Source organism: Phacochoerus africanus, chromosome 15, assembly GCF_016906955.1.
Source record: "Phacochoerus africanus isolate WHEZ1 chromosome 15, ROS_Pafr_v1, whole genome shotgun sequence".
Taxonomy (NCBI): domain Eukaryota; kingdom Metazoa; phylum Chordata; class Mammalia; order Artiodactyla; family Suidae; genus Phacochoerus; species Phacochoerus africanus.
The window spans coordinates 6,783,724-6,807,454 of NC_062558.1; the positions used below are offsets into that span (position 1 = coordinate 6,783,724).

At 48.4% G+C, this 23,731-nt stretch overlaps 1 protein-coding gene across 1 annotated transcript in view; it reads left to right on the forward strand.

The window, feature by feature from the left end:
* The window catches only part of SLC39A14 (solute carrier family 39 member 14), a 47,656-nt gene extending 25,626 nt beyond the window's left edge, over positions 1–22,030 (forward strand). The window contains exons 2-9 of the mRNA XM_047760521.1: positions 5,526–5,803; positions 7,755–7,941; positions 11,521–11,690; positions 13,455–13,577; positions 14,369–14,557; positions 14,683–14,890; positions 15,846–16,030; positions 18,981–22,030. Coding sequence (XP_047616477.1) covers positions 5,540–5,803; positions 7,755–7,941; positions 11,521–11,690; positions 13,455–13,577; positions 14,369–14,557; positions 14,683–14,890; positions 15,846–16,030; positions 18,981–19,127 — 1,473 coding nt within the window. The 5' untranslated portion in view covers positions 5,526–5,539 and the 3' untranslated portion in view covers positions 19,128–22,030. The remainder of the gene's footprint in view (positions 1–5,525; positions 5,804–7,754; positions 7,942–11,520; positions 11,691–13,454; positions 13,578–14,368; positions 14,558–14,682; positions 14,891–15,845; positions 16,031–18,980) is intronic.
* The last annotated feature ends 1,701 nt before the right edge of the window (positions 22,031–23,731 follow it).

Sequence of the window (23,731 nt, forward strand, 5' to 3'; positions counted from 1 at the left end):
CCCACACCATCTGGAGGTTCCCAGGCTAGGGGTCAAATCAGAGCTATAGCTGCTGGCCTCTACCACAGCCACAGCAACCTAGGATTCGAGCCCACGTTGGTCTTGACCTACACCACAGCTCACAGCAATGCCAGATCCTTAATCCACTGAGCAAGGCCAGGAATCAAACCTGCGTCCTCATGGATGCTAGTCAGATTCGTTTCGGCTGAGCCAGGGAACTCCAACATACTTTTCTTAATGCTCAAAGCTCCGTGGGTTTGTTTTCCTCTTTCCAAAATAAGGGAGCAGACCAAGTGAGACCAGTGAGGTACTGTGTGTCCCTACCGGTTAGGCTTCTCCTAGTTACAGACCCAAGTCCCGGAAGACATGCCAGGCTTTTTGAGTCCTCAAGACCTCCACGTCCTCCCTGAGGCCTGGCTTTGTCTTCGGTCTGCAAGTTTCTAAGCTTTTTATATGCCCCTCCTGATGGCAGGCTCAGGCATGTGGCCCCCTTGGCTCACCATCTGCATTTGTTTACCCCTCCCCCAATAGTTACCTTTCCGTGGGGAGTGTCCATAGGGGAGACATTCCTATTATTAGGCTGATGGATCACAGCCTAAGAATGGGTGGGTCGGGCAGAAAAAGTGCGCTGTCGACCTAGAGAGCGCCCCCAGGGGGTGGCGGCCGCCTTGAGGTTAGTTGGGTCATTAATGCTCAGATTCTCCATCTCAGGGGATGACCTGAGGCCACAGGTACCTCAGAGACCCCCTGCTGTCTGTCCCCAAGAGAAATAGTAAAGATTGTGATGCCTGTTTTTATATCCTTTGGATTTCAGGTGGGGAGGAGACGGTTGAGGGGAAAAGCTTAAGATGATTTACTGAGGCTGGTCAGTGGTGGGGCCAGGGACTCTGGGAGCCATCACTCCCGTCACCGTAGCCTCCCTCTTTTCTCCCCGTCCCGGTCTTTCTTTGGTGTGGACCACCACCACCTTCTCAGTTTGAACTAAAGTGCTTTACAGAAACCCTGTTCTGACCGCCCTCGCTTACAGTCCACTGTGCTCCCACACGGCCCAGCCTCGAGGGGGCGCGGGGTGGGCTGGAGAGTAGGTCTGGTTACAAGCACAGCCTTTACCCATTTCCTGTGGCTTCCAGTTGGCCTTGGAGACGGCTGTGCTTTAGCCAAGTTTGACTCTAGGGCATTTGATCTTATCTCCCGTGTTCCATTCCTCGGCCCAGAGGAATCTGAGAGGAAGCGAGGTGGGCTCCCGGACAGCTTGCACTCAGGGAAGGGATGGGTGTTTGGAGGTGCAGCAACTCCCAGGCCCCTCGGGTCTGTTGCCTATACTGCTCACATCGGCGTCCAGCCTCTGGACCCCGCACCCCAGCAGGGTCACTGCTCCATCATCCCAAAGAAGTGAATGTTCGCTTCTCTCTGAGACAGGGGGTGGCCATGGAAAAACTGTGGCGCAGTAAGTACAGTAGCTGAGTGTGTCCATGGGACAGAAGGGTCACTTGCAGGATGAGGTGCTTAGGGACAACGGGTGGGAAGGACCTGGGTCTGCTGGGCCCCAGGAGGGTACCAGAGCAGGCCTCTCTCTCCAGCCACCTCTCATGCCCCAGGGAGGGTTGGGTCTGGCGCCTGGAAGACAGACCTAAGGCACTAAAATAATTTACTTCTTTGAACCTGAGCCAAGTAAACAAAAGGGTGGAGAGACTCCAGTGTCTCTTCAGTGAGGGAGCCTGGTCCTTGGAGCTAACAGCGCACTCGAGCCTTTGTCTTGCTCTGGCTTGTGTTCAGTGCCCGGCCCCACACTCCTCTTACTCCTCCTAGAAGGAAGGTAGCCTTGAGGGCCACTGGCTCAGCTCCCCAGGGGAACAGCCCACCCAGGGCTTCCTCCATGCAGCTGGGGCCTTAGCGCAAGGACCCTGTCCAGCCTCACCATTCGGCTGCACCCAGGAGCTGTATGTGTTTGCTTCCTCTCTTTTTTTTTTTCCTCCAAAGACTCTTTTCGAAACTTTTTTTTCCTCTAAGAATAACAAATCTCCATCGGAGCAGAAAGCTCCCCTTTCTTGTCTGCCAGAAGGCCAGGGTCACTTGGATTTGAAGTGTCTTTAGCGACTCCAGGATCCCTGAACCAGAACTTCAACCACCTTCCAGTTGTTTCTAGACTTTCCTTTGTCTTGGGGGTGGGGGGTGTTCGTGACTGGAGGGTGGGCCTGGCAGGAGGGCCCTTCCCTGGCAGAGGGGCCAGGGGCCCCCGCCCCGGATCAGAGAAGAACCAGCACTAGTAGGTACTTATCTTGCTGTGAATGCCCATCCATGTGAAGCTCTAGGTACTGTGGGTGTCTCACCCTTGAAATGTTTTTGTGTGTCTGTTTCTCAGTGTAAATGAGAAGGAGTGGAGACAACTGTTGAAGTCTGTAGAGGCAGACCTGGGTTTTCCCCTGCACAGGTCCTCAGAGTATCTTAAGCCTTGACAGATTGAGGTGCTTGTGGGGTTGGTAGAAATTGGGGAAGATCCGTCCAAAGACAGGTGCCTCTCCCAGGGACGCAGGATGTGTATGTTTGTGTCCCCACACAGTGGGGACAGTGGTTAAGAGTGCCCTGACTTCTGGAGTTCCCGTCATGGCTCAGTGGTTAATGAATCCGATTAGGAACCATAGGGTTGTGGGTTCGATTCCTGGCCTCGCTTAGTGGGTTAAGGATCCGGCGTTGCCGTGAGCTGGGGTGTAGGTCGCAGACGAGGCTCAGATCTGGTGTTGCTGTGGCTCTGGCCTAGGCCGGCAGCTACAGCTCTGATTAGACCCCTTGCCTGGGAACCTCCGTATGCCACAGGTGCGGCCCTAGAAAAGACAAAAAAAAAAAAAAAAGGTGCCCTGACTTTAGTGTTATTCAGACCTGGTTTCTGTTCATGAAGAGCTGGATTTCTGGCTTCACTGCCCTGCTTGCTGGCCGTGGGTTTCCTCATCTGTTAAGTAAGGCTAAGCATCCCACCTGCTCTTAAAGGAAATCGGTGAACGTCAAGTGCTTCAGCAAAGTCCGGGCTGCTGGCTGCTATCATCATCATCATCTCTTTGGCTCCCCTTTTCTAAACCCATAGGATAACAACCCTCCTCCCCTTCGTTTTGACAGTGCAGCACACGCCTTAGATAAATTTCGGTGTGGTCCGGCAAAGAACAGCTTTCTTTGTACAGTGGGGTTTAGTTGTCGTGGACCAAGATCCACCCTGCTCACTGTAATTTAACTTGTTTGATGCTGGGTGGAGCTTTGAGAGTTAATAGTCTCAAAGTAATACTTCTATAAACTATCGTTTTGGCTGATGCCTATTCCATCCATTTGTGTGGATTCATTGAAGAATGCTGGTTTCTGTCCCCGGATTCTATGTGTGTTCCTTGTGTGGAATCTAAAGCCTGGGATATCCCAGGTTTGCTTGTGGTTGGGAACCTGTGTGCTGTGTGTGCTGCAGGCCTGGAGTAAAGTAAAGCCGGCCACTGGGTATTCCTGCTGGTTTCACTGGCAGCTTAATACCTGGACTGAGAGGGAGTCAAAGTGGAGGGGCCCTGGCAATTAATTAGGTCTTAAAATAATCATAGCCACTTTTTTTTTTTTAATATGTCTCATGTCTTTTTAGGGCTATACCCGCAGCATATGGAGGTTCCCAGAATAGGGGTCTAGTTGGAGCTGCAGCTGCTGATCTACAACACAGCTCATGGCAGTGCTGAACCCTTAACCCACTGAGCAAGGCCAGGGATCGAACCCGCATCTTCATGGTTACTAGTTGGATTCATTTCTGCTGCGCCACAACGGGAACTCCTCGAGTTTTTTCTTGTGTCTAAGTCCCTTGCCAAAGCCCATGTCATTAAACATTCACAATAGTCCAGTGAGGTGGGTACTGGTTTCACAGATTAGAAAACTGAGGTATGGAGGGAAGACTACGTAAGTTGGCCACGGTCACTTCTGGGAAGCAGCGGTGTGGAAATGCAAGCCAGGTCTTTCTGACATGAAGGCCATGGTATGCTACATCACGGCTCTGGGTGATTCTAGAATGTTGACTCTGGTTAAATAACTTGCCCAAGATCACACAGCTGGTAAATGGCAGAGTCCGGATGTCAACAAGCCTACTCCTGACCCCCCTGCTCTGGCTCCTCTGTTCCCAGCAAAGGCGGGAAGGTGGAGTGATCCACACGGGGCCTTGAGCCAGAGCCCTGGGGGCCTGGGGAGACCTGGGAATCGGTGCTGCGCCCAGGTTGTTTATTTCACAAATTAAATTATAACCATACCAAGGGAAATGATTAACAAAAGAAAAACCACCCAGGACTGCTACTATAAGCTTTCATTTTTCTCTGTTCCTTCTCAGTTCTTAACTGTTTTATTACGCAGTTGTTCTGCTTCTTTATTTAACATTAAACTCACGGTTTTCCTTTTTATATCTGCATATGATTTATCAAATTGATAGAATTCACTTGACTGCAACACATCTTTCTGCCTGTACATAGCCTTTTTATTTTTGGATTGCCGCTATTGGTATAGATTCTGGAAGTAGGATTACTAAAGGATTTAAATATATTATCATATAATTTTTTAAGAGTCATATTATTTATGGAAGTATCTTATCCTGTTGTTTAATTTCACTAACATTTGATTTTATGTCTTTTTTAAAAATTTGGTTTTTGTAAGTTCCCGCTGTGGCTTAAGGATCTGGCATTGTCACATCTGGAGCTCGTTGTCACATCTGGAGCTCGATTTGATCCCTGGCTTGGGAATTTTGCATATGCTGAGACTGTGGCCAAAAAAAAAGTGTTTTGTATGCAGAGCTTCCCAGGCTAGGGATCAAACCTGCACCACAGCATCGACAATTGCCTGATCCTTAACCCACTGTACCACCAAGGAACTCCTAAATTTGCATTCTTAACAAATCAGAGAGACTAAGTATTTTTTCCTACCCATTTAGGCAGGATAGAAATAACTCTTTGGCAAATTTGACAGCGTCTGATTTTTCCCACGTATTTTTCCCACCTTCTAGTTGTGGTTTATTTTGTAAAATTTTTGTTTGGAGAATTTCAAACATTTGAAAGTAGATAGATTAGTATAATTAATTTCCATCTACTCGGTTCCACCAGTTACCACCTCCTGCCCAATCTTGTCTCATCTGTACTCTAATGCAAATACCCTCTCCTTTGTTATTTTGAAGTAAATCCCAAGTAAGCTATTTCATCCATGGTGATTTCAACATCTCTAAAAAGATAAGTAAGGACTTTAAAAGTGTAAGCACATGGTTTTTCTGCTTTTTTTTCTTTTTAAATTTAGTCAAACTTGCTAAATTTGTCCTTTTATCTTTTTAAATTCTGTTTCAAAAGAAGAATGTTTCTCAGAAGCTACGCAGAGGCATTAGAGAAGGGGTGAGGAGTCCGCTCCCATACTGACTGGGTTCCAAGTCTAAGGAGGGACTGCTCCTGTTTGGAATGTGACTGGGCCTGGCCTGGTTGCCTGTGGACACAAGGGTGGGTCTCTAAACCTTGCCCTCATCTGGCTTTTTGCTCTTCCAGGTTCACCTGTCACCATGAAGCCGCTGCACCCAGCTCTCCCTCACTGCTTCCTGCTGACTCTACTCAGCATATGCATAGCTGTTCCCGAGGCGCGCGCTGTGTCCACCGGGATGCCTGCCATCAGCGCAGCCTCTTTCCTGCAGGACCTCATGCACCGCTACGGGGAAGGTGACAGCCTCAGCCTGCAGCAGCTCAAGACCCTGCTCAACCGCCTCAATGTGGGAGTGAGCCGGGCCAACGTCTCCCAGTCTGTGCAAGAACAGAGGAACCTCTCAACGGTAAGGCTCCCAGCCCTGCCCAGCCCTGTCTCTGCATTCTTGAGGTTCACAGTCTAGGTGGGGACAGGCAGGCCTTGATGACAGAGCAGAGAGGCCACTCTCTCCCCGTTGCCTGGATCAGCTGGTGTGAGTCTCCACCAGCACCTCCAGCCTCTTCCGTGGGTGTACTGAAGTCCTTGGCAAAGGGCAGCCACGAAGTAGAGGTTCTCAGCCCTCTAGACCCTTCCTCAGAGCTATACGGAGATCTCCTGGAACAGCCAGTCAGCAGGGGCTCCCAGGCCAGCTAGTGTTTCTGATGGAGTTTCTACAAAGCCCTTTGCCTACTCTCCCAGGTGAGCCTGGAGGCGCAGATGGAAAAATCACCATGTCCTGTGTATACCGAGATTCTGAGTGTCCCACAGCAAGCCCTGGAGGGACCCAGGATTAAGACTTGGGGCTTTTAGGAGTTCCTGTCGTGGCTCAGTGGTTAACGAATCTAACTAGGAACCATGAGGTTGTGGGTTAAATCCCTACCCTTGCTTAGTGGGTTAAGGATCTGGCGTTGCTGTGAGCTGTGGTATAGGTTGCAGACGCGGCTCGGATCCTGCATTGCTGTGGCTGTGGCATAGGCCAGTGGCAACAGCTCCGATTGGACCCCTAGCCTGGGAACCTCCATATGCCGCAGGTGAGGACCTAAAAAGACCCCCCCCCAAAAAAAAAGGACTTGGGGCTTTTGGCATCTGGTTCTTTGTTCTTCGTTCCAGTTACCTTGGCTCGTCAGAGTCAGAGGCCCTGTTTGTGACAGCCAAACAGAAGTCATTATATATATTTCTGCTTTGCTCCCTGTGCCGAGTGTGGTGAGAAATAGAGAAAAATGAGTCCTGTTTGGGGAGTTGACCATCAAGATGGGGAGCTCAACCAACCAAAAACAAAGTTAGCTGCCGTGGGTTGGACAGTCATTGTAGGATTCAGAAATGAGAGAAGAGGGTGAGTGTGCTCTAGGTGGTCATGGAACCTTTGCAGGTGAGGTGCCCTGGAGCTTCGCCTTGAAGGAGAGCAGAGTTCGGAATGGCCAGGAGTGAGGGACCGTGTGCCATAGATACAGAACCACAGGGGTGTGGGTGGGGGGCGGGGCTGGTCAGCCAGACCTCAGCACACCTGGTGCAGCAGCAGAATCTTGGGGTCACTGAGTCCAGCCTCCAGCTTTGTAGGGCCAGAAACTCTCACTGGTCAGCACTCCCAAAGGGCTGGCTCTCTTAGAGACAGACCCACATAAACCCTCGGCTAGACTGATGTGTTAAGCGTATAATTACAAGTGAAATGGCAGTGTTTCACAGGACCGGTATGTGAGCTCCACTTAGCTGATGCCTCCCAAGTGGACCGAGGGCTCTCGTCCGCGGGCCAGCCCACACTTGCTCCGTGGCAGGTCTTGAGCCTCGCGATCTCCCCTCCTTCCTTCCCCAGTCTGTGCCAGCACGTTCTGCAGCCTGGGGACAGCACTGTGTGTCGGTCAAGGAGACTACTGTTCCCCTTAGATGCCTGTGCTCAATTACCAAAGAGAAGTATCTGACATCTGCATTTTACAATAATAGCTCCCTGGGCCGTGCAGTGTGGAGCCAGATTTGGTATCTGGATGAGGCTGTATCTTCAGGTATGCAAATAGAGGCATGTTTTCCAGCAACCACACCCTGGTCATAATGATTGGAATTCAGTTGTTCCCAGAACTTCTGGGTAGCCATTTACAGATGGCTGTGTGAAAGGTATGTGTGGATGGCCGGTCCCAAAGATTACTTATCAGTTTTTCAAGTTTAGGTAGGGACCACTTTGCTCTGAACCTTGGAAATTAGTTTGCAGAGTCCATGAAATTGGGACAGTTCCATCTTGTTTTCCCTCTTGGAAGGCTCGTCAGGGGCCAGGCATGTGACTTGGGTCCTAAGAGACTTTTTGCCCCCTGTCCCCCAATTGGTTTCAGTGCTTCAGTTCTGGAGACCTCTTCGCTGCCCACAACCTCAGCGACCAGTCTCGAATTAGAGGACCTGAGTTCCAGGAGTTCTGCCCCACCATCCTCCAGCAGCTCGATTCCCAGGCCTGCTCCTCTAAGAACCAAGAGAACGAGGAGAACAAGAAGACGGAAGAGGGGAGGCCCAGCTCAGTTGAAGGTGAGCCGGGGACGGGAAGGCAGGGCCTGGCGTCCGTGCCTATCTGCACGAGGACCGCTGGGCTGATCAGATAGAGCTGCCCGCTGAATGTTTAACTGGTTACCTTCGTCTTATCATCATCAGGAAGGGTGAGTTGGAATAATGAATGTGCCTGTATCTTGTGCTTACAAGACCAGTCAGCGCGTTGCCAAACTGGGCAGCGTGGCTGGTGCTTTTGGAACAGCCTGGAGGTACTCTTTCTCACCCCTCTTCCATTTGGGTTTTCATTAAAACACAAGGGGACCAGAGTTCTTGTGGCTCAAACCCAACTAAGTATCCATCCATGAGGATGCAGTTTTGATCCCTGGCCCCACTCGGTGGGTTAAGGATCCGGCGTTGCCGTGAGCTGTGGTGTAGGTCGCATTCGAGGCTCAGTCCTGCTTGGCTGTGGCTGTGGCTGTGGTGTAGGCCAGCAGCTGCAGCTCTGATTTGGACCCCTAGCCTGGGAGCCTCCATATGCCACAGATGCAGCCTGCAAAGAAAAATAAAAATTAAAAAAAAAAAGATCTACAAGGGGGCCAACACCTTGGCTTCTCAATTTAGCATTTAAGGCCTTTGACAGTCTGCCCACTTCATCCTTCTCCCCTGCCTGCCGGGTACCTCTGCTCCAGCCACAGTGGACTCCTGGGATCTGCATGCACCCGGTTCCCTCGGGCCTGGATCACCCTTGTGAAATCCTGTCCTGCTGCTGCGAGCTGTCCCAACACTGGGTACCTTGCATGTGGCACCTATGTCATGCCCCCTCATCATTTCCCGCTATCGTTATTTAACTCCTATGGTCTTTAGCCTTTCACCTTGTCACCTGCCTCTCCATCGAAAAGGTAAGCTCCTTTTGGATGGCGTCTTTGGCGTGTTTTTTAGGCTTCACAGCACCTAGCAAGAGAGGGACTTGACACACCTTTACCAACGGGTGACGGATCTCTGTCTGCCCCGATCACCCCAAGTTCACAATAAGCTGCCCCCGGCAGCAGGCACACCCTCACCCCTAGTAATGGAGGCCCTCGTCTCTTCTTGTTCCTCCACAGTGTGGGGCTTTGGTTTCCTCAGTGTCTCACTGATTAACCTGGCCTCTCTCCTGGGAGTCCTCGTCCTGCCGTGCACAGAGAAAGCATTTTTCAGCCGTGTGCTCACTTACTTCATCGCCCTGTCCATTGGAACGCTGCTCTCTAATGCGCTCTTCCAGCTCATCCCAGAGGTGCAGTAGAATAGAACCCTGCGCGTCCTCTCTCCCCGGGGCGCCCCCGCCCCCACCCTGTGCTCAAAGGCACCTGACAGCTGCCACCTGAAACGTTAACCTTTCCCTCATGTCAAGGGACGCCAATGACTTCTGCCTCTGGATCTCAAGGGCTCCTTTCGTTCCTGGGGCACCAGGTTTGCCTCTGGCCTCTTCAGGGGATGTCAGGTGCAAGGTGCTTAGCATGTGCCCCCTGTCTCGGGGACCTCAGCCTCCTTCCTCCGTCAGTGCCTGTTCTAAGCCCCAGTGGCAGGGTTCAGAGGGAAAGCTGCACGGTGCTGGCTGTCCCTGCCCTTGGTCCTCTGGACCCCTCTCTGTTCTAAGAAGCCGCTGTGGCAGTACTCAGGTGTGGCCACCAGGAGATTGTCCACCTCCAGTGAGGTGAAAGGAAAGAGGTTACCAACTGAAAAGCTGAATTGGCCTGAGAAGTACGTACTCCTTTTTTTTAAGCAGGACATAATCCATAGTGGAGGAGCCAAACACAGAATGAAGACTGCTGAACAAGGGAGTTCCCTTCATAGCTCAGCGGTTAACGAACCTGACTAGTATCCATGAGGTTGTGGATTCGATATCTGGCCTCAGTCGGGGTTAAGGAGCCGGCCTTGCCGTGTGCTGTGGAGTAGGTTGCAGATGCAGCTCGAAATCCTGTGTGGCTGTGGCGTAGGTGGGCAGCTATAACTCCAATTTGACCCCTAGCCTGGGAACTTCCATATGCTGCAGGTGCGGCCCTAAAATAGCAAAAAAAAAAAAAAAAAAAAAAGAGAGAGAAAGAAAAAGAAAAAAAGACTGCTGAACAAAAAAAAAAGCGAAATTAAAATTGCAAACTAAAGGAAAGGGACCCATGGTTCTTCACACCTTGCATCTTGACTTTGTCCTGATGAGACTGACTTCCTGGTGCCCTTCCTTGACTGTTATGAAATGTTTGTTAATTTTGTTTTTTTGATTGTAACCAATGAGGAGCTAAAAAAAAAAGACCCAAAGTGACAGTCTGCCCACCTGTCAGCTCAGGTGGGTGACGTGTGGGCCTCTTTTGGGAATGACAGCAGCCACCTTCCATAAAGAGCCTGTGTTGGCAGCTTCCCACGCCTGGCCTGCTCCCTCTTCATAAGGAGAGATGAGCCTGGTGTAAGGTGTGAATCTAGCAAGCACTTCTCAGGGCAGACCTCATCTTGGGCTATTTTTTTCAGCTCCAGAAATTAAATTTGTTAATTTTTTTTTTCTTCCAAGAAATGGAAATGAAATGCTGTGTTGCCTGTTGAATGGGAATAGAATGACAGTCCCCACTCTGCCCCTGGGCTTCCAGGAGAGGCCCAGGCCTGGCTTACTTTGATCCTGCCTAGAGTGTGTGACTCTGGGAAATGGCAGAGGAAGTATTTTTTGGATGGAGTGGTCTTGGAACTCTGTTCTCTACACTGGAGCCCTCTCAAAGCAAATGGAAACAGACAAAACCTGAGCTATCATTAAGAGAATGAATTCTGGGGAGTTCCCACTGTGGCTCAGCGGGTTAACAACCTGACTGGTATCCATGAGGATGTGGGTTCAATCTCCGGCCTCACTCAGTGGGTTAAGGATTCGGCATTGCCACACACTGTGGTGTAGGTCACAGATGCAGCCCAGACACTGTGTTGCTGTGGCTGTGGTGTAGGCCAGCAGGCTGCAGCTGACTCTACCCCTAGCACTGGGAACTTCCATATGCCGTAGGAAAAGAAAACCCAAAAACCCATGAATCTTTGAAAAAAGAATGACTTCTGTGGCAGCAGACCTTGCTTGTCCTCTGTCGCTGCCCCGCACGTGTGACTGTTGTGTCTTGCACAGAGCAGCCCAGGTGCAGGGAGTGTCCCGAGTGCCTGCGTGGCTCAGGTCGGATGTGCAGACAGGACGGCACAACAGACCAGTTCTTGCCTCACTCTCGTTTCCTCCAGAGAGCCTGCGAGTCCAAAGTCTGTCCGCTAGCCTCTGGCCGGGCACCCCGCAGCAACCGCCCTGCTGGTCACAGCAGCTGGCAACGAGGACTCCACACCAGGCAGCAGGGGCAGGAGACACAGGGTTCCACGCCCACCTCGAGTTCCTCCCCATTTCTCCTGAACCGATTGATGGAAATTGCATCAGACTTGAATCACTAACAAATGTTCTGTTTCTCTCTCCCTCCCTGCTTGTCTCTGATTTCTCCTTTTTGCCTCCTTTGTTAATATCCACCCAAACCTTCCCCATCCCCCCCCCATCCTCTCCCTAAATGGTGGCTGCTGTCCCGTGGGGCATGGCCCTTCCCCCTGTCCCGGGTGGGGCTGGCTCTCCCCCAACGGCAGTGTGGGGGTACGGTCTCCTCTGCGTGACCGTCATCTCCCTCTGCTCCCTCATGGGGGCCAGCGTGGTGCCCTTCATGAAGAAGACTTTTTACAAGAGGCTGCTGCTCTACTTCATAGCTCTGGCGATTGGAACCCTCTACTCCAACGCCCTCTTCCAGCTCATCCCTGAGGTATGGCGAGCCAGGGCCCTCACGCAGGAGCACGCCGTCTCCTGGGGGGAGGTCCTCCCTTCCTGGAAAGCGAGGCTAAGGCATAGGCACGAGCTGGGAGAGGCGGCAGAGAGTGGGTTTGAGAGCAGGTTCACCTCCCAGCTCCATCAGCCATAAGTTCTCTGACCTTGGGCAAGTCGCCTAAATTCTCTCTGCTTGAGGTCCGGCCCTCATACGCAAAATGGGACAGACAATGTCCTGAGGGTTCCGTGGGTCAATGTTGGTAACAAGATGGGTACCTAGTAAACGCTTACTGTTGGGTGAAGAGAGGTCGTGTAGTTAGATCGTGGTATGGCTCCCAGTTCTGGGCTTTTGGCACACCAAAAAAACGCCACATCAGCAGAGCCCGTAGGTCTCAATTAAAAGATCCCTTCTTCTCAGGCCAGCCTCACACGTTGACAGCACCTTTGCCCTGTCTCCTGGGCTCACCGGGAAGCCCTCCCTAAGGGGGGGCAGGGCAGTGCTCACAAGGTTTGGCAGGGCTTTGGAGGAGTTTCTGACCCTCGCTGTGGGTGGCCTGACTACCTGTGGGTGGGCCCAGACTAGTGGGAGGTGAGGCAGAAAGATGGCGCAGTTTGTTTTCCAAGACACGGTTTTGGGTTTTGAGTTGATCCTTAGATCAACTCTGTGATGTCTAGAAAAAAGGAATGTTTTACCCATTTAATGGATGCAGAATCCAACCTGCACAGGAGCTCATATCCCAGGGCTTTGCGTGGAGAACTGATGGTTGCCTCTTCCTGCTCCACTTTTCCCTAGCATGATTTGACTTGCTGGGAAAGCCAGCCTGAATGTGTCATTTCTATTCTAGAACTTGACCTTTAATGTCTCAGAAAACCATACTCCGGGTCAAGATTGTGTTTTGTCCTTTTAAAATAGAAAAGAAAAACACAGAGCAGCCTAGAGTTCCTGGCACTGGTGGTCACTTTTATCTGTGACCCGTTCATGAGAGCACCGGTGGTCATTCAAGAGGCCCATTTCCTGTCAGGAAGCTGAGGAGCAGATCACCAGACACTCTCTCAAGGCACCCCCTCCCCCATGAGCCAGGAGCATCACTGAGAATGGACTTCTCCTGATCTCTACTCCTGTTGCTTTCAAATTTCTTTTTTTTTTTTTTTCCCTCCCTAATAAGTGAAGTTCCCAGAGCTCAAAACAAAACCCCCCAAATTGACACATGCAGGAACACTGTCTGCTTTCTCGGCTTTGTGGTCTCTGGGAGGTCTGCGGTCAGGAAGATGCTGCAATTGTACTGTTTAACTGGGGAAAGGATTTCCCATTTTAGATGGTGTAATTACACCATCTCCCTCTGTGTTTACAGGCAGATCAGCCAGGGATACTAGATAACGATGGAAATAAACACACGTGTCTTCTCCTTAAAGATGGGATCTGCCGGCCAAGTCTGCCCTTGTAGCAAAACAAAGCACCAGGAAAAATGAAGACAGCGTCCTTGTTAAAAGTAGAAAACCAAATCCAGGACTGTTCTTCCTGAGAGTAAAATTCCAAAGACAGCTGTCCATCTGCATCAGAAAGGAAGCTAGAGAGAACCAAGCAGGACTGGTGATGTGACATTAGGGAACCATCAGGGGTTAGATTATGCTGGAAAGCGATTGGGCAGAGTTGTCCCAACCTCTCCCTCTCCTAGACCCAAGGAAGTGGTTAAAGAGATGAGAAGGGACCAGTGAAGGTTTTCTATATTCTTAAATTCATTTTGTTTTCCCGGGTCCACAGGCTTTTGGTTTCAACCCAACGGAACGTGATTATGTCTCCAAGTCTGCAGTGGTGTTCGGGGGCTTTTATCTTTTCTTTTTCACAGAGAAGATCTTGAAGATGCTTCTTAAGCAGAAAAATGAGGTGAGCATCCACATCAGACACGTCGATGTATCTTGGTGGTGGTGTTACCTCAATACCACTCCAGTGAGCCTGCCTGGATTCAAACCCACAGGTTATTTCCTGAGGAGATACTCCACTTCACCTCAGGAGGGGATTAGCAGGGGCTGAGGGCAAACCAGAAACTAGATCTGGCCTTTGTGCCTTTTACGAGGCAGTATACCTCTTTTGTGTTAGTATAGGTTATTCCCTTCATAGAATTTTACACCTTTCATAGATGGGGATTCACTGGGTAACTGGGTATGATATATAACCACAAAGAAATAGGACTGATGCTTTTCTTCTTCTTCTTCTTTTCTTTTCTTTTTTTTTTTTTTTTGGCTGCACCTGGGGCACGTAAGTTCCTAGGCCAGGTGTGGAACCCACGCTGCAGCAGTGATCCTTAACCACTAGGCTACCAGGGAACCCTGAAATAGGTCTGAGTATCGCAGTGTAGTTCCAAGTTGTCTTTGGAGCTTGCCCTGTAATTTTCCCCGAAACAATTGCTAGATGGAATACTGTTAGCCATTGCAAGGAGCAACTTCAGCACTCTGCCTCCTGGTGGGAATGAGCGTTGGCCCTGAGGTCACAGCTCTGACATCCGTGCTGCGCCCGCCCCCCAGTCCCCTTGGCTTAGCTTTCTCCAACAGCTTGGCCTGGGTTTCTGTCCTGGTGCCTGCCTGTGTTTTCTGTGATGGTGGGGGTGAGGTCTTCCTGTTCAGTGAGTGGTTTGGGCCAGCATGGTGCTGACCTGGCCCCATCCTGCCGCCCTCCAGCACCATCATGGACATAGCCATTACACCTCTGAGACGCTCCCTTCCCAGAAGGACCAGGAGGAGGGGGTGACGGAGAAGCTACAGAATGGGGATCTGGACCATATGATTCCTCAGCACTGCAGCAGCGAGCTGGACAGGAAGGCCCCTGTGCTCGACGAGAAGGTCATCGTGGGCTCCCTGTCTGTCCAGGTCAGTGGGCCATCTCTGGCTTGGCTGCCAGGCATCTTTCAGCGGTCCTGGCCTTGATGACTCTGGGCCATACTCTGAAGGTCCATCCTTTGACTTAAAGGCCGTGGGGCCGGGCTTTCTTGCAGGATCTGCAGGCTTCCCAGAGCGCCTGCTACTGGCTGAAGGGTATCCGCTACTCCGACATCGGCACGCTGGCCTGGATGATCACGCTGAGCGACGGCCTCCACAACTTCATTGATGGCCTGGCCATTGGAGCCTCCTTCACTGTGTCTGTCTTCCAAGGCATCAGCACCTCGGTGGCCATCCTCTGCGAGGAGTTCCCACACGAGCTAGGTAAGTGGGCGTGTGCCCGCCGTCCCCCCTCCCGGCGCCTCCGATACTGGCATGGACACCCTTCATGTGGCTGACTCCTCCCCCAACTGCAGCACACTTATTATAATTAATATGTTCAATAATCATTGAATTTAGAATTAAAAACTGATCATTGGAAATGACGGAGTTTTTACAGAGATTTGTTCCGTTTGTTCCACTGCGCCCTGTATCCTGTAGCTCGGTTTCCTTACCTCTACCATGGGGTTAATTAGCGGTACCCACCCCACTGATTTGTCATGAAGATGGAGGTTCCCAGGCTAGGGGTTGAATCGGAGCTGTAGCCGCCGGCCTACGCCAGAGTCACAGCAATGCCAGATCCGAGCCGTATCTGAGACCTACACCACAGCTCACGGCAACGGCAGATTCTTAACCCACTGAGCAAGGCCAGGGATCAAACCCGAAACCTCATGATTCCTAGTCAGATTTGTTAACCACTGCACCACGACGGGAATTCCTCGTATATCCTATTAATCCTCCAAAGTTTGAAATTTTGTGGCCAGAAGAAGTGGAATGGCCAGGAGTTGGAATGTCCTTGGTTTTATCAGAGGGAGAGTGTACAAAAGCCAGGGATTTTGGGAGGTCATGTCCCAGTTTTGCCATTTATAGCTTTCCTAAAAGTGTCACTCATTGTGGTTTTGAGGAAGGAAGCTTTCTGTTTCACCTTCTGTCAAAAGAGAAATGAGGCCAACACAGTATGGTTTTCTCTTCTGAGACTCCCCTGCAGGTGTCTTCAGCCTTGAGGGTGGAGGCAAACGGGGCCTCGTCTTGTTGCTATGACCTCCACTCTGGGGTTGGCTGGATTTTTCATCCAGTCTCCACCTGTGGTTTAAGCATGCTGTTCTCATCCAGTTCTGTGTCCCGGGGCCTAGCATGACTCTTCCATCCACTCCCTCCCCTCTGGTTCTCCCTGCCCTAGGAGACTTTGTCATCCTGCTCAACGCTGGCATGAGTATCCAGCAGGCTCTCTTCTTCAACTTCCTCTCTGCCTGCTGCTGTTACGTGGGTCTGGCCTTCGGCATCTTAGCCGGCAGCCACTTCTCTGCCAACTGGATCTTTGCACTGGCTGGAGGAATGTTCCTGTATATTTCTCTGGCTGATATGGTAAGTCTTCCATGGTTTATGCCTTGGCAAAACTGGATCAGGTTATTGAATTCATCGGCTGGTAGGACAGAGAGTGAGCCATTAGTTAATTTCGTTTGTTTTATTGAATGAAATATGATTGATTTACAGTGTTATGTTAGTTCCTGCTGTATAGCAAAGTGATTCAGTTATACATGTGTATATTCTTCATATTCTTTTCCTTATGATTCATTACAGGATATTGAATATAGTTCTCTGTGCTGTGTAGCAGGACCTTATTGCTTATTAGTTTGTTTTTAATACCAGCTTATTTTATCTTATATTATTTTATGTTTTTTCAGGGCTGCACCCACGGCATATGGAAGTTCCCAGGCTAGGGGTCTAATCAGAGCTGTCGCTGCCAGCCTACGCCAGAGCCACAGCAATGCCAGATCTAAGCCAGGTCTGTGCCCTAAACCACAGCTCACAGAGACACCGAATCCTGAACCCACTGAGCGAGGCCAGGGATTGAACGTACGTCCTCATGGATGCTAGTCAGATTCATTTCCACTGAGCCATGATGAGAACTTCAAATACCAGCTTTATGGAGGAATCCATTTATATACCACACAGTTTACCTCTTGAAAGTGTTCAGTGCTTTTTAAGGGAACATTAGTGGGGTGTGTGTTTGTTTGTTTGTTTGTTTTTGGCCACACCCATGGCATAGGGAAGTTCTCAGGTCGGGGATCAAACCCTTGCCACAGTAGTGACCTGAGCCACTGCAGTGACAGCGCCAGATCCATAGCCCACTAAACCACATGTTTTCACGTGTCATTAAAGAAAATAACTTAACTCCAGGGTCCTTTAATATTGAATAGAAGGAGGCAGGGAGGGAAAGAAGGAAAGAAAATTACCTGTAATTACTCTTCCCTAAAACAACAACACTGGGGTTTGTTCTTTTTCCTCTCAGTACATTGTATTTGTTTTTAAATCTAATCACATTAAATATATAAATTTTTTGGTTTTATTTTGCATTTTACTTGATGTATCCAAAACATCTTTCATGTTGCATACTCTTTAAAAGCATCCTTTGATTGGTAGTATTATTTGGTGATAGGAGTTACCTTATCCACAACCAGAATTGCTAGCTCAGACGGGAGTGTGGTTTGAGACTTTTAATATGTATTGCCAAATTGCTTTCTAGAAGGACTTATCTTTTTTTTTTTTTTTTTTGACTTTTTAGGGCCATACTTGCAGCATATGGAGGTTCCCAGGCTAGGGGTTGAATTGGAGCTGCAGCTGCTGGCCTACACTCGATATTTAATCCACTGAGGAAGGCCAGGGATTGAACCTGTGTCCTCTTGGATGCTAGTCAGATAGATTCATTTCTGCTGAGCCATGACGGGAACGTCTTTTCTTTTTTTTTTTTCCCCTCTTTACATTATTAGCAGGTGTGTTGTTCTGTATTCTCTAATGTTTGGTATAGCCATTTAATTAGTTTTGAGTTTGTTAGTGAAATACCTGATTTGTTACACTTGGATAAGGTTGGTTTCCTTCCTTGTTTGTTGGTATGACATGTTCTTTGGCATATTTACATGTATTATTTCCCATATCCCTGGAAAGCAGTTTTGTGGGTTTGTTTGTTTTTGCCAAGCCTGCAGCCTGTGGAAGTTCCTGGGCCAGGGATCAAACCCAAGCCACAGCTATAACCAGAACCACTGCAGTGACAAGGCCATTTCCTTAACTTGCCAAGCCCCGAGGCAACTTTGGAAAGTAGTATTTTTGATGAGATGATAAGAGTGCTGACCACAATGCCTTATCTTCAGCCCATAGAAACATCTTAGATTCTTTCCTCCTATGGGTGGCTCTCCCCAGGGTTAGAGTATTTTTTGCCGCCTGCCTTCTTAGCCAACAGCAGGAAGCCTTGAGTCATTGTAGTGTTGTAGCTCTGTTGTCTGGCCCCTTACACATTTGCTCACTTTCCCAGACAAGTGACAGCATTCTGGTAGCAAAAAGACCTTTCAAGTGTTTTCAAAGATCACAATAGGAGTTCTCTGATGGCACAGCAGGTTAAGTTTCCTGCATTGTCACTGCTGTGGCGCAGGTTTGATCCCTCTCCCAGAAACTTCCATATGCCACGTGTGTGGCACCCCTTAAAAAAAGATCACAGGAGTTTCTGCTATGGCACCGCAGGATAGGCAGCGTCTCTGGAGCACTGGGACACAGGTTCGATCCTTGGTCTGGCACAGTGGGTTAAAGGATCCAGAGTTGCTGCAAGCGTTGGTTGCAAATGTGGCTCAGACCTGATCCCTGGCCAGTGCCATGCTGCAGGGCAGCCAAAAAAGAAAAAAGCAGGGTGGTGGGAATATAACAATAGGGAGTTCCCTGGTGGCCTAGTGGTTCAGACACTGGTGCTTTCACTGCTGCTGCTCCAGGTCAATCCCTGGTCTGGGCACCGAGATCCTGCATCAAGCCGCTGCATGGCCTGGCCTAAATAAATACATAAGATCACAATAATACTTTTAATCAAAGTGATTACTTTAGCCAGCGTCTAAACACATCCTGGGCTACAGGCGTATATACTTGGTCTTACCTCCCTAGTTGTAAACTAGAGGGTACCACCTTGGAGAAAGACTATTCCATTTAAGCAGTAGAGATCATTGCTGTTGATTTTCTTTGTAAACCAATGCTATATTTTATTTATATATATATCTTATGTATTAAAAATAATAACTTAAAACGAATAACTAATATTAGTTGTAACTTATGACCAGTAACCAATAAAATAATGAAAAATAAAGTTAAAAATAATAAAATAAATGAAACAATAACCAATAATAACTAGTAATAATAACTAATGGTTGTATTGCTCTTATGATAGTAATATAACAATACATATGGTAACAGTTATTTGATAACCTATACTACTGAACTGACCTGCACTTAAAGGTTAAGAAAGGAACTGCAGCTGTCGTGTTTTTTCTTTCCTCAGTTCCCTGAGATGAACGAGGTCTGCCAAGAGGATGAAAGGAAGGGCAGTATCTTGGTCCCCTTTGTCATCCAGAACCTGGGCCTCTTGACTGGTTTCACCATCATGGTGGTCCTCACTATGTATTCAGGACAGATCCAGATCGGGTAGGGCCCGGCCAGGAGTTGGCAGGATTGGAAGTCTGGCCCTTGGCTGCCCGATCCCTGCCTGAGGACTCCTCATCCGTGAAGCACCTCGGAAGAGGCAGTTCTCTTAACAACTGTGACACGGACTGTATTCCTGCATTCGAACGTCGGCTGTCTTGAAAATGCTCTATCCTAAGAGTAAGCTGCCCTGGTAACCGGCCTCTAGGTAGTGCCTCTGTCCTTTCCCTCTTCTTTCTCAGAGTGATTCTGGAACCGAATGCAGCCTCAACGACAAGCCTAACTTTTTTCTCTGGTCCCCCTGGCCTCTTTCTCTTCCAGCCAGCACAGAGACATTTGAATCCTTTGCCCCACAATGCAAAAAGATAACCGAGGGTCATAACTAGGTTAGAAATATCAGGAGGTGAACCAGTCATTTGGGGCCCATCAATCTAAATGTGTATCGTGGGTCTCCTGATGACCTGGTTTTAAGTGAATTTGCCTATTTTTACAGAAAAGGTACGAAAAGACAGGAATCTCTCGTTTTTCCAAAGTCTGCTCAGTTCCCTATTCTGTCGAAGAGACCTGAAAGTTGGAAATGGCCAGAGGAGAGGCAAGGCTTGTCCTGGGGGCCAGGGGAGGGGGTATCTTGTCAGGACAGTTGCTTGTCCCTACCGGGACGCGGGGTGTTGACTTTGTGACCCTCCAGATGAGCCGGCATGGAGGTTCTTCTTTCAGGTGGACACTGACAGGCTGGGGGACAGAGGACTGACTTGTGAGCAGTCAGTGGGTTTTGTTGTGATGTCCCCCCCCCCCCCAGCTCCTGAGAGCCTTTGCTGCGGCCTCCCTGGAAGCACATTCTAAAGCACAGTCACGATGCTCTTGTTAGAGGGGAGCCCGCACACATTTACCTCCCCTAGTCAACTCTTCTGCCGCCAAGTGACAAGTTGACACTTGCTTTAGAATTGCACTGAGCCTCATGCTCTTCTAAACCAGGGTCTTCAAAAAAACCGAGTCAGTGCAAGCAACACGTAGGATTTGTTCATTCCATGCACAGCAGTGTGAGTCCTAGAGCTCGAAGTATTCGGCCTGGATGGGGGGCACCCCCAGTGTTGAAGGAACGGAGGCCCTACTGGTTATGCTTCACTGCCTTAGGTGACCCCCCCTCCCTCCCCCTAAACAAGGAAGGGTGAGTCCTGTATTGAGTTGAATATGAATTGCTCAAACTCTCTTCAGAAAACTGATCGACAGACTTGTGTGTGTGTGAGACGGTCAGCCCGCCGCCAGCACTGTGGAGCCCTCTCCTCAGGGCTCTGGCTGCAAGGGGAGCTAACCTCCAGGTTCACTAGGTGAATTGCTTTATTATTATCATATTGATAATGTGAGATTCCGTGGCCACTCTGGGGAGCCGACCTCTCCAGAAGCCTTCCTCAGTGGTGCCCACCGTTGCAGCCCAGGGGCTGTGTTCACAAACTGACCCTACACATGACTGACCGGCCGGGTCGTCGCCACCACCCATTCGTTTTTCAGTTCTGCCAGGCACACTTTCCACCCTACAGTAATTAAAAGCAGCATCTACTCCCCCTACCACCCCCCCCCACCCCCACTCTCCTGTGGGAAATGGCCCCCAGACCAGGAATATTCTTCAAAAGAACATGAGCGGGAAAACTGCCAGTGATGCTTTATTAGTATTTCTCATCTTGCCTGATGTCTCTGATAGATTTGAGAATGGGCGGATGAAGGAAAACTCAGTTCTCAAGATTTTAGATGAACTATCAGGACGGACTCCCTAAGCAGGATGCTGGTCCAGTTTTTACCAAAGAACCAATTCCGTGAATGTTGGAACCTAACTCTTTTTTTTATATTACCATTATGATATCATTACTGTGTTAAAAGCGAGTCTTTGTCTTTTCTGTTGTACTTTTTTCAAATTGCTTTCAGGAGCTAGCTGGAAATAACGTTTTATAAAGACTTGAGAAGATTTTGCTTCCCTTCATTCACATCGATGTATTAAATTTCTAATTTTAGCATCGCCTATAGATCTGTCATTCCTTCCAAATGCCGTTATTCTTGGAGTAGAATCCTAAGGAAGAGTTAGTGGGTTCTAGGTTTAGACGAAGAGCTAAAAAACGTAGTCTTTAACACATTAAAAAATAAAATATGAAGTAGTAGGGTGCTTTCCCATCTACATTAACCCCTTTCCTTTCAGAGACAGCTGCCTTGAGGGAAGTGGGTCCAGGGGCCAGTCCTAGTTGGAGCTGAGGAGGGGTGATTATGTGCTGACCTTGGCCATGAATTGAAAGTGTGGCAGTTTCTTTTTTGACTTTTAAGTGTTGGATTTGCTGTTTTAAGCATTTGTACATACATATGAGAAGTCTGAGGAGTAGTGAGTTCTGGGGACCTTTTCACCCCCGGCATTAGCATCTTCAACTTCTCTTGCCCACGTTGACCTGGCCCTGGCCCTGGCCCTGGCCCTGGCCCCTATTAAGGATAACGAGGAATGATGTGTCAGGTGCAGGGGCGGGGATTCTGCTGCTTCTCACCCTCACCCTGGCTTGCAGGTTGTTCCTGCCCCAAAGGTATTTTTGTGTCTAGTGTTAGCTTGGGTCTTTCCTTCACTGGTCCTTCACCCTGGGTGTTAAAAAAGAAGGCTTCTCTCTTCTGATGTTTTTAGTTAAGTCCTCTTCCACATAGTCATATGGAAATGGTAATATGTTGGAAGTCTGCTTAAAAAACAAAATGTTGACTGATTTTTGAAGAGGGAGGTTAGGTTTTTATTATTCAAATTTCCTTCTATGGTTCTGTAATTCCATCACAGTATTTTTTTAAAATGACTCAGGTGTTATGAGGATAAATTAGAAGAGAAAATAAGTTATGTGGACTGTAAATGTTTTTATTTAAGATTCTATTAAATAAAGCTATATTCTGTAACTGTCCAATCTCAAGTGTAATCTTTCGCAATACCGTGAGTGTGATGAAGACTGTTCAACACAAGGTGGCAGTGGTAGCTCACTACTTATTAAGCTTTGTTTTGCTGGCCTAGCCTGCATTTGGAGAGAGGTTTTCTCCCCCTCTTTTCTTTTTTGGCCACTCTGAGGCATATGGAGTTCACAGGGCAGGGATCAGATCCAAGCCAAAGTTGCAACCTACACTGCAGCTGCAGCAATACTGGATCCTTTAACCCACTGTCAAGGGCCGGGGATCAAACCTGCATCCTGGCACTGCAGAGCAGCCGCCAATCCTGTTGTGTCAACACAGGAACTCCTAGAGAGAGGATTTTAGGAGGAGCTTCAGATAGCATCACATGCCCACTTTAAAATGATTAATATATCTTTTAATGGAACCTGTGACTTCATCAGTAATCAAAGAACTGTGGTGTGTCCCAAGGAGAACTTAGTGTCACACTAGTTTTCACTTGTATAAATCCATGGTTTCAAACTTTAAATGTATATTTGGTTCATTTAAACCTTATCTCTGGTATGTCTTACAGGGGAAATTCCTGTCCTGAGACTTAAAATTCTCAGCCTGCCCTTGTCCCAATTTATTCAAAGGGCTAGGCATCTGTTATTGATACTAAAAATGAGGAGTACGGTAAAATAATTGATGCCATCTTATTGCTATGTACATTGGAGATTCTCAAATGCCTATTGCTCTGTACTTCTTTGGGGTTTGTTTGGTTTGGGGTTTTTTGTTTTTTGTTTTTGTTTTTGTTTTTTGGTCTAATTGTCTTTCGCAGAATACAGATCTTTTGTCTCTTTGGGTAGGTTTATTCCTAAGTATTTTATTCTTTTTGATGTGGTAGTAGATGGGATTGTTTCCCTGATTTCTCTTTCTGACCTTTCATTGTTAGTGTATAGAAATGCAGTCAATTTCTGTGTATTAGTTTTGTATCCTGCGACTTTGCCAAGTTCACTGATGAGCTCTAACAGTTTTCTGGTAGCGTCTTGAGGATTCTCTAGGTATAGTATCATGTCATCTGCAAATAGTGATAGTTTTACTTCTTCCTTTCCAATTTGGATTCCTTTTATTTCGTTTCCTTCTCTGATTGCTGTTGCTAGGACTTCCACAGCTATGTTGAATAGTAGTGGCGAGAGCGGACATCCTTGTCTTGTTCCTGATCTCAGTGGGAATTCTTTCAGCTTTTCCCATTGAGAATGATGTTAGCTGTGGGTTTGTCATATATGGCCTTGATTATGTTGAAGTAGTTTCACTCTATGCCCACTTGTTGAAGCATTTTTATCAGAACTGGGTGTTGGATTTTGTCGAAGGCTTTTTTCTGCGTCTGTTGAGAGGATCATATGGGTTTTATTCTTCAGTTTGTTAATGTGGTGTATCACACTGATTGCTTTGCGGATATTGAAGAATCCTTACATCCCTTGGATAAATCCCACTTGATCATGATGTACAATCCTTTTAATGTATTGTTGGATTCAGCTTGCAAGTATTTTGTTGAGGATTTTTGCATCTATGTTCATTAGTGAAATTGGCCTGTAATTTTCTTTTTTTGTGGTATCTTTGTCTGATTTTGGTATGAGGGTGATGGTGGCCTCATAGAATGAGTTTGGGAGTGTCCCTTCCTCTGCAGTTTTTTGGAATAGGTTCAGAAGGATAGGTGTTAGCTCTTCTCTAAAT